At 37.5% G+C, this 15,217-nt stretch overlaps 1 protein-coding gene across 6 annotated transcripts in view; it reads left to right on the plus strand.

Annotated features, from left to right (window-relative positions):
* The window catches only part of ATM (Serine/Threonine-kinase ATM-like protein), a 533,430-nt gene that overhangs the window by 358,649 nt on the left and 159,564 nt on the right, over positions 1 to 15,217 (plus strand). For all 6 annotated transcript variants that reach the window (XM_089417581.1, XM_089417585.1, XM_089417584.1 and 3 more), the window contains 4 exons: positions 8,659 to 8,810; positions 9,017 to 9,221; positions 9,323 to 9,370; positions 9,495 to 9,578. In XM_089417581.1, the coding sequence (XP_089273707.1) occupies positions 8,659 to 8,810; positions 9,017 to 9,221; positions 9,323 to 9,370; positions 9,495 to 9,578 (489 nt within the window). The remainder of the gene's footprint in view (positions 1 to 8,658; positions 8,811 to 9,016; positions 9,222 to 9,322; positions 9,371 to 9,494; positions 9,579 to 15,217) is intronic.

The following is a 15,217-nucleotide window of genomic DNA, read 5'->3' on the forward strand; positions in this document are numbered from 1 at the left end:
CATATTGTATTTATGCCTCCATGTTTCATTCAGAAGGAAGAGTTCCTTCTTCAATCAGGCTCATGAGGTAGGGTATTCTAACCATTCTATCTGTAATTAGTTGATGACATAACTTTTATCTATCTATTAAAAGTTATCAAATATATGCTTTCCTCTTCCTTCAGATGATCATCTAGACTTCGTTCAACAACTTACTTTTCCTTTCTTGAGGACGAAAATGCTTCAACTAAATTGTCATGCAACACTTTTCTGTGACCATACCTTTATCATTCTAAATTGTAGATCCCACACTAGGCGGAATGTAGACTATCTATGTAATGCTTGCTTCTTCTAAGTAGAGGTGAACCTTTTCAACACAGATTCTAATGGAGGATCTTTGATGATCCTTGCAAATGCTTCTATCTAATGATGATGAAGTGTGATGATCTCTTATCTTCCTATCTTGCTAGATGACTTGTCTCAACCATGCAAATGTTGTTTTTGCTAACCTTTCATGCTTGTAATATGATGCCATCTCAATTACTGCTATAATGCATCTTATCATAATAGTAATGCTTCCTACCATGATTGTTGTCTTGAGAATAAACTTAATGTATGAGAGATCTTTAATAGTAGAGATATTTCACTTCTTTCTTAGATTTCTTCTCTTCCGTTTCTTCTACTTCTTCAGTTACATGGGCTTCACTTCTTTCTTTCCTTTTCTTGTTTGCTTTCTCGGGTTTAGGACAATTCCTTTTGAAGTGCACATATTCATTGCATTCATAGCACTGAATCTTAAACATGTCAATTTTCTTCTGAAATTTCTTTCAAAGCTCGAATTTTCCAAACTTTCCTTTTTTCCTTGTCACAATTGCAAATATTTGTGTTTGCTCATTTGATCCAACATCATACTTTGCTTTTAATTTAGTTTCTTCAATCTTACATAGTGCCCATAGATCACTAAATGGTGTATCTTCCTTCTTTCCATTGATGCTTGATACAAAGTTGCCCCATTCATCTGGTAGTGCGTTGAGTACACAAGTAGTCCTTTCTGGATCTTGACATTGTTTCTCCTAGCTCTTGTAGTTGATCTCTAATTTGAGATACCTTCATGAGATATGAAGCCTCCCTTCTTCCTTTAATACTTTCATCTTGTATAATTCAGTTCCTAAAGATATTATTTCCCCAACTATACTTACAGAGTACAAATCTACCATCTTGTCAGAGATCTCTTTCGATGTCTTCAATTTTTCTAGAAAGGGAATGAGATAATACTTAATAGTTTCAATGAGGATTCTTTGAGTGCTTATTTCTCCTTTCATATATTTTGATAATGTTTGAGATTTTTCTTAAGGAGGCTTTGTGATGGAGTCCTTGACATACTCAAAAACCTCATTTTTTGTGAGAATCAATTCTATTCTCTTATTCCATGCAAGGTAGATTGATGTTCCAACAAGTTTTTTGTTCTCCTTGCAAAAGGTAGTCATTTGATTCGTACATTGAGACATGAATATAAAGTACTTACTTGACAAATGAAGACGTCTTCTAGAAGATGATATCTTCCATTAGATGCTTCCTTGATGATGATGTCTTCCTGAGAGCTTTATAAGGAGGGATGGTCTTCTTTCTTCAACAATGCTCCTTCTCTTCAATATTAGGAAGATTCCTTTAATGATAATGAAGTTCTCTTCTTGCTTCCTTTGGATGATGTGTAGAATGTGGATGCTTCCTAAAAATTCAAATGTGTAGAGTCCTCCTTTCTTTAAGATGGAGGTAGGGTCCTTGAGGTCTTATTTTCTTCTTTCAAAAGTTCTCCCTTCAAAAGTCCTTGTGAAGTGATGACTAGTTCCCATTGATGCTCTTCCTCTAATATTCAACCCTTATGTATCCTATTTCAATTGAGTGATCTTCTGGCTGCCTTTCCTTGTCACCTTGGCTCTGATACCGTGTTGAGAAATCTAGGGCGACTAGATTAAGGGTTATTTCTCTTAACTTGATAATTGATTGTGATGTTCTTTAACTTCAACTTGTAGAACTTATAATTAACTTCTTCTTGTCTTGATTATTATAATGTTCTTATCATCAAACAACTACATGAAGATAAATAGAACAAGTGGACACAAGATATAAGCTGCTAGCTAGGGCCAAAACCTCTCTTAGAGAGGAAAACCCACAAGAATTCTTCTCTTCTTATAGAATCTTCAAATGACAAATTCCAAGACCTTTAGACCCTAGACCAAGTCAACCTTCTTTTAGATGAGCTTCTCTTTCACAATGTCAACCCAAGTCAAACTACTGCAACTTCACTTTTGATGTTAACTTTGGACTTGCAACTTTTGATTGCAAATTTCGACCTTATTGCCGAAACCCTAATTCACATGTGTGGGTGAAAAGAAGGTAAAAGAGGTCTTCTTCTTCCTTTGCATAGGGTGCTTCTTTCTTTTTAGCAATTTGGCTTGCAAACTTGATCCTTTTGATACCAAACTTCGACTCCTTTAGATAACTACGATTTGGCCCTGTAGCAACAAAATGTGCCCTAATTTGTTAGCATGTGTGAGAGAGAAAGAGAGAAAAATTTCAAAATTTTGTTTCTCCTTCTTAAGATTAGCCCTTCCCTTGTTCTTTCTTCTTCTTTTCTTGCTTGATCGAACTTCTTGGATACTCTCCTTCAAATGAGGTGGAATGCGCTTATATATACAAATGTTGCACGACTCGTACTCGTATAAGACTCGTCTGGCTATTGACTCGGCGACTTGTATAGGACTCGACAAAGTTTTCCCTCCATTTTCCCTTTCCCTCCGCATGATCTCCAAAAAAATTATTAAAAAAAAAAAACGAAATTTTAAGTCTCTCCATTGGTCTTGTGCGGGTCATATACGGTTCTTCACGGGTTCAATGTGGGTATCCAAGTTTTATGTAGGTTTTGGCAGGTATGGCTAGAAACTGTCGTTTCTATGCGAATGACATGTCTCGCTATAAAACCTGTCAAGACCCGCGGGTACTCGTGGGTCTTATGAGAGTCGTGCTACACTGATATATACCTTTCCATGAGGCCCAAATTGCCCTTAATGAGGCCGACTTCTCTATATTGCGACTTCATCTTGGAGGGCTACTATGAGAAATTTTTACTCTAAATAAATTATTTTTACATGATACAAGATGCCCAATGGGGGCTTTTACATATGACAATGACTCTTTTGACTCCTAGACTCTATGACAAACCTAGAAGCACACAATGGGTGCTTGACCTAAAAACAAATTGACCTAGGGCATGGAATTCATGCTATAAAATAACAGTAGTACATTTTATTTTTCATTTACATCAAATATATAAAATCAAGACGACATAAGATATTATGAAGACCAAACCTAGTTACAAATTTCAACATCAAGGACCTGACCATGACTGTTGCTGTTGGGAAAAGGTTTGAGGAAATAGGAAAATGTTATAAGATTTCAATCCAAATACAAGAACTCAAACTACATACAAACTCTATGCCCTACCACTTAAGGAAATGGATATAGTGCTAGGTGCAAAATGGTTAACAAAGTTAGGAAGCTATACTGCAAAATTAACCCCAATCTCTTTACAAATAACCCACCAAATCCCAAAAAGAGTTTGGTCTGGTTTTGACCAAAATAATAGTAGTACATTTTCTTTTTCATTTACATCAAACATATAAAATCAAGAGTACATAAGATATTATGAAGACCAAACCTAGTTACAAATTTCAACATCAAGGACCTGACCATGACTGTCGCTATTGGGAAAAGGTTTGAGGAAATAGGAGAATGTTATAAGGTTTCAATCGAAATACAAGAACTCAAACTGCATACAAAACTCTATGCCCTACCACTTAAAGAAATGGATATAGTGCTAGTTGCAAAATGGTTAACAAAGTTAGGAAGCTATACTACAATTTAATGTTCCTAACTAGGAAAAAACAATGATATACAAAGAAAACAATAAATACAACAACAAAAAATTAAAACGCTCAGTGAACACCCATGTAAACTCCAGAAATGATAACCAGTTGAGCCATTTTATTAAGCAATTGGAGCAATAGTACAATAGTGTGGAAGGAGTGCACCTAGGCTTGCCTCAATGGCAAGCGTGACAAAACCCAGGTGATAAAATAACAAGCCCAGATGATAGAATCAACTGCTCCAATGATGCCTTGCGCTGCCCCAAAAAACTGCACTGTCTGCTGGAAAGAAGTTGCTCAAAACTCCACCTCCGGTGCTCAGAAAATTCTGCAAAATTAACCCCAATCTCTTTACAAATAACCCACCAAAACCCAAAAAGAGTTTGGTCTGGTTTTGACCCCCGAAATTCGACCCCCAAATACCACGTCCTCCTCTAGTTGCTGGGAAATATGGCTTGCCTGCAACTCCCAGAGAAAGCCTTCCAAATCACTCCAGAAAGGCCGAGTTTCACTCCCCCAAGGTTCTCCTTATTTCCCCTAGCAAAATATAACTCCACAATTCGTCCCACAAGCTACCACATGTACATAGTGAGAGGCTCCTGTGATAGCCCTAGATGCTGCAATTTGTGTTGCCTTCAAGCAGTAATCTTTTGCTCCCAAACTCCTCCAAAAGGTTGATATCCCACTAAAGCTTCTATACCAAAATTCTCTCAGCAATTGCTACCCGAAAGATCCCTGAAATGACTCCAACGTGTTCCCTTCCTGCGTCCTCCTGGAACATGCACTAGCTGAGCAAATGGCTGAGTGATAAGCTTTGAATCCCCTCCAACTCTTATCCAAATTGGTACGATTTGATCTCCCTAGGGTGGCACTCGAAGTCCCCCGGAGAAAAGGTGAGTTCTTCGCTTGGAAAACTCGATGCTAAACACCGAGTGACCCGACTAAGCAACTCGAGCAACAATAATGAGTCCAATTGACAAAAGACCCCAAATGAAGTTGAGCTTCTCCTATTTATAATTAGTGAGCTTCCTTTTCCCACGTGGACCCCTCCATCTAGCTCTTCGACCTCCCTTCCTTGGCTATTCGAACTTCTCCCTTGACAAGTGCGTTTTTGCTTGTGCATGTGGCCCCCATGCTCCACTAACCAAATATTTCAGCCTCTCTTTTTCCTCCTAAGTATTTATTCAAAATTTTGTGAGTCCCATGGTCACTAAACATGTCGAAATTGTATAAAAATAAACCTAGGACAAATTAATTTAGGAAGGGACATTACATACAAACCTTGAAGAATAGTTCCTGGAGTTTAATTGGTAAGGTTAACACTATAAATTATATGATATTGACGCTCCCAGCCTCAAAGATGCAAATACATGCGGAAACTTCAACACACAAGGCACAAACAAATTCAATGGAACAAACAAAGTTTGTCCTTCAAGTTAAATACTCCAAATGACTTGGAATATGTACTTCTCCATTGAGATACAAGATTATATATTAAATTTATGAATAAAAATGATGTTACAAATGAGAGTAAGAGTTCTGCTTATATACTAGGCAGGTACCTCTTCATGGAAAGTCATGCCCCATTAGACATGCTTCTTAGTACTAAATAATTATCTTTATTTATGATTATTATCATTTACATTATTTTCTATATATTTTATTCATAACATTGCCTTCATCCTCAAAAAGTTTTGTCCTCAAAGCTTGTTGATGAAAAAGGCTTGATCTCTTTTTCAATTTTGAATGTCTTCCTGTCTTGAACTTGTCATCTTCGTCGATACAAGTTGATATGATCCTCTAAGTGACAAACAAAACTGTCGCACTGAGAAGGGATTAAACTATCCTAGATCAATCTTTTGTGGAACCTTGTGGTGACTAGAAACTTGTGATGAACTGTTATCACTGGACTCATTTGTGCGCACTTAAATATTCTTTGGAACATAAGTTTGTTGTTTATGTTCTAAATAAGTAGCTTGATTGAATTGTCTACTTTCGTGACTCAGATATCGATAAAGACTTTTAGTGATTTGACTTAACTTTATCATGTTTGTGTCGTTTTCTTGATGTATTTGATTTCCTTTAGCTATGGAAGTTGCATGGTTAATTTCTTGATCCTCACTAGAATCTTGTGTTGTTGAAAATGCAATTTCTGAGTACATCTTTACTTCATCTAGTTTGTCCTCTTCTTGAGTTGTGATATTGACTGGATTGGTATTAGTTTCGTTATCTTCAACCTGAACTGTTACGATTGGAGACTTCGATACTTCTTGAGTAAGTTGCGCTAGCTTGTCTTGTAATGATTTCTTGTCCTTCTTAAGCTTCTTGATTTGTGTTAGTAACTTTTCGCTATGGTCTTTGAGCCAAGAAACTTTTTCATTTTTGTCAATGGTGATCTTATCAACTTCTCTTTGCATATTTTGTAGTACCTTTTTAACTTCTTGAAAAATTACTTTTGAGATATCTAGTATGTCTTTTGGTATTGCTTAATTCGGCTTCACTGTAATATCTTGTAGCGTTATTTTTTTCTTTTTGCAAGAAAATGTCAAAAACTTCTTCTTCATATTCAGGATGAAGGAACCTAGGGTTTCCATCCATGGTGATCCCAAAATAATGTCACCTTGATCATTCCATAGGGATTGAACAGATAATTGCGATATAAAAGTATAATCGCCAATGTTTAACTGTAATTCGGTTATGTCATATTGTTTTCTACCCAAGCAGTCTAATTTTTCAATTATATTTGACTCCGGAATCACCAATTGGTTAGCAAGATTAGAGTTTATATAATTTTTCCCTTTAGTGAGAGAGATAGAAATAATAACATCTTTTTTTGCAAGAGTCCCTTTAATTTTGAATAGCACTGGAGCAACGCAGCGTGAGGCTCCTAAAAATCTCCCTCCCTTCAATTCTGAATTAGATGTCATTTTTCTTTGTCAAGATAAACTTTCTTCAAATTCCTCCAATAGCCTTTGCCTTCCTCAAATATCTCTCTTCAATATTTCAAAATACCCCTTTAATAATATTTTCTTCTTTTATTTTTTTAATTGCTCTTTTTTTTAATTACTAATTTTTTTTAAAGGCTTGGTCGAACTTTCACTTTATCCTTTTAATTTTAATTTTGATTTTTTTATGATATTTAAGCAAGTTATAACCTCTGATACCTTTGATTAAAGGCACATAAAATCTTAATATAACCCTTTTTTATGATTAATTTCCTCACGTGTAAGGAACAGAGCAGGGAGCAATATATGTCCAATTTAATATTGAAATTTCTTTAATGATTATTTTTTGGAAAATCGCTGCTTTGAGCAAGAGAGCACTTCAATATCTGTACAAAATTGGTGCACAGTTACTCTGGTTTCAACAGAGGTACATACACAGGTGAAAATTTGCAGGGGCGATCAAGTAAATTGGATCAAGTAAACCGCAAATCTAAAAAGTCTCAACTATAGAACCGAATAGGATCATAAGGGCCAAGTCTAGCATTTAGGCCATTTCAGATCATTTTCTTCCTCAATGACATTCTAACAGGCAACAAACCTTCATTATTTTCTTGTGTTTCAACATTATTAAAATCATTGCACAGGAAAAAGGTGCCTTTTAGGGGGTCCTTGTCTTGCCAATTTCGAACTGTCGCTCTCTCATCGACATGCTTCAAAATATAGATGTTGGATAGCCTCATGAAGAATATCACCATTCCACATAGGTCTAATACCTCCTAAGCAAGTGCATCACATTAGCATCAAGTTAAGGTATAGCAACCCATGAGTAAGCCATCTCCAATATGTATGCCCGCTTGGGTACAATCAAGGGTAGCCAAGACACCATGCGGTCAATATCACATGGTGTAGACACTTAGAGTAACCCCAAAAACTGACAATACACAATGATTCCTTGAGGTCTTTCGACATGTTGACTCTGAGGCAACACCTTCTCAAAGGCTGCATATTGAAAAGGTTAGCAGGTTCATGTCATATAAACTTGCCAATCAGCACAAAGACGTGCTCCAAGAAGTCCTGTTATTGCACAGGCAACCTTGAGAAATCAACCCAAACAGGGCAATATAACTGTGCAAGTTCATTCATGGAAAACTACTCATACCATTCAGAGAGGATGACTATGGTATTTCCACAGATATACGAGTCATGACTAACCACTTCATCACAGTAACGTTTTCCTTAAAATTGACAAAAGCAAGCCTATAGTCAGGTTCCCATTGTTGAACATAGCTTGCCATGAGCTTCCCAGTCATCAATATTCAGAGTCTCTAATAGAATATAGCCTATGAAATACCGTTACAAGGTACACCATTTTAAGTTCACAAACAACAACGCATTTGTTATCCTCAATATCAATTGGTATTTCATAACTTCATGTACCAGCTTTAGGGTGAACTTCCACAGAGGCTTCAATGACACCATGGCTACAAACACTTCCACCTTTTGCAAGGGCTCCTTGCAGATGACCCAAAAGAATTGTATCATGTGGTTGGGTGGGCAATATGAAGTCCTTTTGCACACCTTATGGCAGGCTAAGGGAGATGCAAGACCAAATCTGTACGACAGCTGCATGGTTAATAATCAGTAAATGCAAAGGGATGGCCAATAACTTGAGGACAGCACTTAAGCGCAGTAGATCCTATTACATTAAATTCTAACTGTTAATATTTATACTAACAAGTCCTTGTGAATATGTTATAATCGATCGCCATGGTGTTCGTGATGTAGTGTTTGATTTTTTGCTTTGACAGCTTGAGGAAGCAAAGCTTTTGCGTGCTCAAGGTCAACATGAAATGGCTATTAGCCTGGCAAAGTATATTATTCAATATTATGGCGGTGGAGATGAATCAGCGGATGTATATCGTTTGACTGGTAAATGGCTGGCTGAAGGTCGATCCAGCAGGTAAGAATGGATATCCTCATTTGTCAGACTTACACAGGTGACAGAACAGTACTAAAACTTTTTCATGAGCTCGGATGCTTAAATTTGTCTCTTGTTTTGCAAGGAAAGACATTGATATTAACTTAATTATTACTGTTGGACCCTTACATTGAGCAGATTTCCAAAATATTATGAACTTACATTTCGTTTTGAATTGCTCTTATTAGTTCACGAACCATCTTAGAACAGTACTTGAAGCGTGCCGTTGAGATTGCTGAAGTTAAATGCATTCCAAGTGAGAAACAATGGATAGACAGACAATGTCGAACACATTTCCAACTCGCACACTACACTGATGCTCTTTTCCGAAGTTACGAAGAACGGCTTGCTTCTAGTGAATGGCAAGCTGCACTTCGTCTTAGGCAACACAAGGTATTTGTATAAGTAATGAGGAATAGGAAGACATGGATTATCTGTCATCTCTTGAAATGTATAAATTTGTTCTGATGATTGAGACTAAATCACTCTTTCAGGCTAAAGAGTTGGAAGCTCTCATCAAAAGAATTAAAAGTTTGACAAAGGTACATGATTTTCTTGATTATTGTTCTGTCACTGTTCCCTTCTGAGAAATAAAATTGTAATGTCCTAGATTCCATTGCCGCTGTATTTAAGTCTGAACGATATGGCTGTTGTTTTTGTTCTCAGGGAGAGAAAACAGACTATGCTGGAAGAATTGTTGAATTGCAGAAACAGCATACAATGGACATGGAAGAAGCAAATAGATTGCAGGTGTCAATTTCAGTGCACTATCTTTCGGATATGTGAAATGCAAGATTGAATTAATCTTGTAAAGAGGACACATAATTGCCAAGAGTAAAATATTGTTTTGCATTTAAATTTTGTGCCTGCTAATTGTTCTGTAGAATCCTTTGTCAATGGAAAAATAGAAGTCACAGTAATGACTTCAAATGGCCAGAATCAGAAAATTGTGGGAAACAGTAGAATATTTTATCAAATGTTCAGGCATGTGTGGCTCTCTATACAAAATGAATGGTTTCCCATCCATGGTGGGTATGGTAGTATATGATAGATCCATCTGTAATCACTGACCTATAGAGGCACACCATTTCCTAGGCAAGAGCATGCCCCAACCGTCCGGCATATCAATGACTTCAATATCCATTAGCACTGAAATATCCTTATTAGCAGCCAATGACACTTTAACATCTTTCATCTGACCATACATAGGGATAGACTTTTAGTCAAAGCAACACCATTGTGATTTGCATTTCCAACTGGTCAATGACTTTTAAGTCATTACATTTGCAAAGGCACCAGAGTCAAGCACACAATTGCGTAAAATCAGATTATTTACCACTAGAGACAATAAGGAAGGTGCATACCCTCCATTTCTTTGGTCATTATACATATTTTGAAGGATCACGAAAGGGTATTTGTTGATGCTCTTTTTCATTGCCCCCTTTGGGGTTCAGGCTTACCCAAGACTCTTTTTCAAGGTTGATGCTCTTTTAAATTGCCCCCTTTGGGGTTCAGGCTTACCCAACCCAAAAGAGGCACTGACACATTCATCTTTGTTAACACACTTCCTAAGTCAACATCTGGACATATTAGGACTTTGTGCATTGGGCTTTTGGATGCTCTTAGGTGGTGGAGGTGGCCTAGTACTCTTTTGGGGTACACTATTGCTACTAGCACTTGCTTGACTATTATTTTGTTTGTTGTTTCTCCAAGAGTAATGCAACCCTTTTGAATCTCCATCCATATTCAATAGCCATGATTGGCTCACCACAATCACTAGTAGGTTCCTTAGTGGTCACTTCATGCTATTGTTGAGAAGAGAAGAATGATTCTCCAAGCATCTCTAACACCAAGAGGGTCCTTCTTGGCCAACCACATTAGTTGGGGAAAGAGTATTACAATGATTCTCTAAGCATCTCTAACACCAAGAGGGTCCTTCTTGGCCAACCACATTAGTTGGGGAAAGAGTATTTGTAATATTCCCATTTTTGGTTTCCCTTATGATGCGGTAAGGGTGGATTTCTAGGGTTTGTGTCAGCTAGGTCACAAGAGCGAGTTTACATCATCGGTCGACCTAGAGGGTTTTGGAGGAGTTTTATGGGGTTCGCTTCTTATATTTCATCATTAGGTTCAATTTTGCACAGTTCATTCTTGGTTTTGTTGCACTTTGACAATTCCAATGAAACGGGGTTATTATCAAATATATTTTAATTAAATACAGTATGTGAAATTTCTATCACTACAGCTGTTGATTTATTTTACCTACTTATTTTCCAATAAGTTATTTACGAAAACCCTTCAGTAAATATTAAAATAAATTCTACTGCAGCTATCACACCATAATACAAAAACAAATACATGCACAAGAATCAAACACATCAACACAAATATTTTTGGACAGTCGTCCTCGGTAAAACCCAATGCGGGAAAACCAGTGCAACATAGGAGGATTTTTATTATTAACTTTTTTGAGTACACTGGGTGCCAAACTGGCTCACCCGACAGAGATGAATTCTAGTGCACCTCTCCTAGGCTCAACGTCAAACCAACTAGCCTCTGCGCAACTCCCAAACCCTCTGCGTCAAACCATCTAGCCTCTATGAAACTCCCAAACCCTCTGCGTCAGCACTCTGCCTCTCTGTGTCAGCATTGGGCCTCTCTACGTCACCCATGCAGGCCCTCCAGTGATTGCGCAGTCCTGCTACCTCTGCGTCTTCCTGAGTGGATCTGCGTCTACCTTATTGATCTCTGCGCTGATCCTCGGGCACTGTGTGGAGGTTGAGTGCAGCGTGGTGTACCCTAGCCAGTATTGCAAGAGAAACAACTAACAAGTGAAGGACAACAGTGTTTTGGAGATGTGTTGGGTCAATAATGGTTGACCAGATTGGAGTAGATGTTTGTGAAGCCTGCTGAGGCCAAATGTATGGCCTTCCGAGGTGGCGAAGCATCATACTAGGAGCATATTCAATAGTGACGAGATTGGGTGTCATGGAGCTGGTTGGATGATAGCGAGTTGGCTACCCAAAGTAGCCCTAGAGCAGCGGATAAGGACTTTGTTGGTGTGAGATTGGGTGAGGTTTTGGTGCCAAAGTGTAGCACCTTGATGGACGAAAGTTGCTGCTAGCGTGGTAGATTGGAGCTTGGGAATTTGGCCTACCCAAAGAATAGTTGATGAGCATGTGTTAATTGTAGCAGACGTGACTTGCAGCAGTGGTAGGAGGCAACCCTCATGGAGTCTTGAAGTGTAGATGCCTTGATCAACTAAGACACTACTAGTGAATAGTACGGAAGTGAAGGACCAACAGGACAAGATATGACATAGAACCCGCAACGAAGATTGTCATTGTATCTTGTAAACCATAAACTAGTGTATTACTCAGTTTATTAAATATAAAACAGATTGGGAATTGTACAATTTTGTTTAAAACAGTGTTGTGAAAATCGCGATTTTTTGAGTTTGGCGATATTATCGCCCGATTTTTATGCTATTTTTTTTTTCACAAAAAATCGCGATAACTTGAAAAAATCATTGGAAGAATATATATATATATATATATATATATAGATTTTATTTTATTTTATTTTTTTTCGACGATGTTTTTGATGAGGAGGAGGAGGTGACACAACCTACCCAGGCTACCCCTGTCACCAGTAGAGGACGTGGTCTACCTCCTGTAGCTCCTAGTTCTTCAGCTTCTAGAGCTCAACAGAGTCCACTGCCAACTCCACCGGCATCTACATCTAGAGGGGTAGAGGAAATCAGTAGTTTTAGACTTTAGTTATTTGGTTCATTTCATTGTATATGACATTATATATGACTCATGATATGAGATACATTATTATATTTTTTGTTGATATTTTGTGGCTGAGTTGGGACTTAGGAGTCAGGGCTTACTATTCAGAACATGATTCACTGTTATGTGTGATCATGTGATGTAGCAGTAGAAATGATATTACAAATCTTATATATTAGTTCTTTTATCATATTTATGTGTCAAGGTATTTATTTTATGTTGTAGATGCTTTAGATATTAAAAAAATTGAAAAAAAATGAATATTTTTGTATGTTACGATTTTTTCCCGATTTTTACTGATTTTCTTTCTAATTTTTACAATTTTTTCCGATTTTTTCACTTCGCCGATAATAACTCAATAACGATTACTACAACATTGGTTTAAAACTGTGTATATTGTGCATATGTGATTTACTGCTTTATATTTCCACTATGCAAAGTAGTTTATGGTTGAAATTCTTGGTTTGGTAGCGTCAGTGGTTTTAAGACTCTAACCTAAACCCAAGATTGTGGAAATTCAACAAATAGTACACAGAATCAAAAACCGTAGACACCAAAATTTTTAGGTGGAAACACTTCTGTGAGAAAAACCACCGAGTGCTTCTCTAATAATTTTATGAGTACATCAATGCTTCAGCTCCAACTAAAAGGGAAGCCCCAACTCCCTTATAAAAGCGGTCTCCTACACCTTGTTTTACCACCACCCAATTGAAGGACGCACCAACGCCCTGGAAACTCCAACTTGCTCTGCCACCCTGAAGTGTTTTCAGGCTACAACCTAAAGGTGACGCCAACCACTTGCCTAGCACCATCCTACCACCCTGAAAATAAAAATAGACCAACTATTGTGGGCTCCCGTACCACGGACAATGACCCGTTTATAATGAATAAACTGCTGCAAATAATAAAAGATGTTGAAATTTGGTACCAGAGGACAGGTGGTTCCTTAGGCTTTGATCTTTGGCTTAGGGAAAAGTGTCCAAAAGAATTTAATTTTCTCCTAAAGTAACTTTATAATTTTGATAAAGTTAAATTTAATTTAAAAGTGACTTTAAGTGATAAAGTTACTAAGCCTAATTTTAAAGTGACTTTTATAAAGTCAATGAAAAATTAGAAAGGAAAAGTGACTTTGGAAATAAATGACTAAGTAGGTCTTTATTAAAGTGGGGTGAATTAAAAAATAAAAAGTGAGATTTAAATGAGCATTTAATCTCAGCCTTAGATCTCAATCTATTTTAGCCATTGGATTTAGGGATCACCCAAAAGTAACTTGGATCACCCAAAAGTCACTTGGGGTTAGATTAAAGGAGGAAAATGAGGAAAAGGTCATTCATTCTTTCATGAGCAAATTGGGAGAAGGAGAGCAAGAGAGCAACAGAGATTTCTGAGCAGGGAGGAGAAGGAGACAGCAGCTTGGCACACATTCCAAGGCAGCAGTTGAGCAGATTTGTACAGTTGATTTAACACACAGTGAAAGGCAGATTTTGGCACAATTTTCGAGGAGTGGTTTGCACAAAAATCGAGGAGCAGTTTGCTGGTTTTTCTGCACGCAAAACGAGGGTTGTACAACGCATTTATTGCAGGCCGTACAACGCATTTAATGATGTCCGTACAACTGCATTTAATGCTGAAAGCGGGCACGAAAATCGAGGAGGCCGTACAACATTTATTTATGTCCTCTTTGCTGTAATTTCCAGATTGCTGTGAGGCACGGGAAAAGAGATAAGTTGTAAATTTGCTTGTTGATTTTTTGCTGAATATTTCTCACTGTAAAAGTCAATTTTCAGAAATAAAGAAGAGCTCTCAAACTGGTTTTCCCCAAGAGTTGTAGGGGGTTTTTCCAGGGTCACATTGACCAAAAATCTCAGTGTTTAAATGTGTTTTAACGACTGTTTATTACTGCTGATTTTTAATTCTGCAATTTCCAGCATTCTGTAAAATTTCCAGAATTTGTGTTTTCACCAATATTTATTTTTTCCAGATTGTTGAATGTATGGTTATGGGAAAGGGCATTTAACTACATGGGAGAAATAAGAAGAAACTGAAAACCGGGGTGGGAAATGAGAAATTTCTACATGGTATCAGAGCTTGAGTGCTGAAGTGCAGTTTGGGACAACAAGGAGTAAAAATTACAGCTACTGATTTTTCACTCAGAAAATTCTAGCACGCTGATTTTTTCATAAACAACAATTTTATCTTTACTACAGCAGTGCTATTTTTCAATTTTAGGACAGCAGGATGTCATTGGGATTGAGGGTGGAGGATAGGCTGGATGGGCATACAAATTACAGCGTTTGGAAGGAGAGAATGCAGAGTATCTTTGAGGAGGCAGAAGTCTGGGATATCATGGTGCATACCACACAAAACCCTGTTGTTGTGCCTACTGATGCTACTCAGTTGGCTAAGTATAATAAGAAGAACAATAAGGGTAAGAGGCTGATTCTAGACGGAATGAAAGACCATTGCATTCCTCATGTGAGAGGAATGAGCATTGCCCATGAGATGTGGACAACATTGTCCAATCTCTACCAGAGTACCAATGAGAACCGGAAGATGGTCCTAAAGGAGAAGCTGAAGAATATTAAGATGGGTAAT

This window comes from Pinus tabuliformis, chromosome 3_2 (genome assembly GCF_031772625.1).
Source record: "Pinus tabuliformis cultivar Carrire ecotype Pingquan chromosome 3_2, CPIR1, whole genome shotgun sequence".
In the NCBI taxonomy this organism is placed as follows: Eukaryota; Viridiplantae; Streptophyta; class Pinopsida; order Pinales; family Pinaceae; genus Pinus; species Pinus tabuliformis.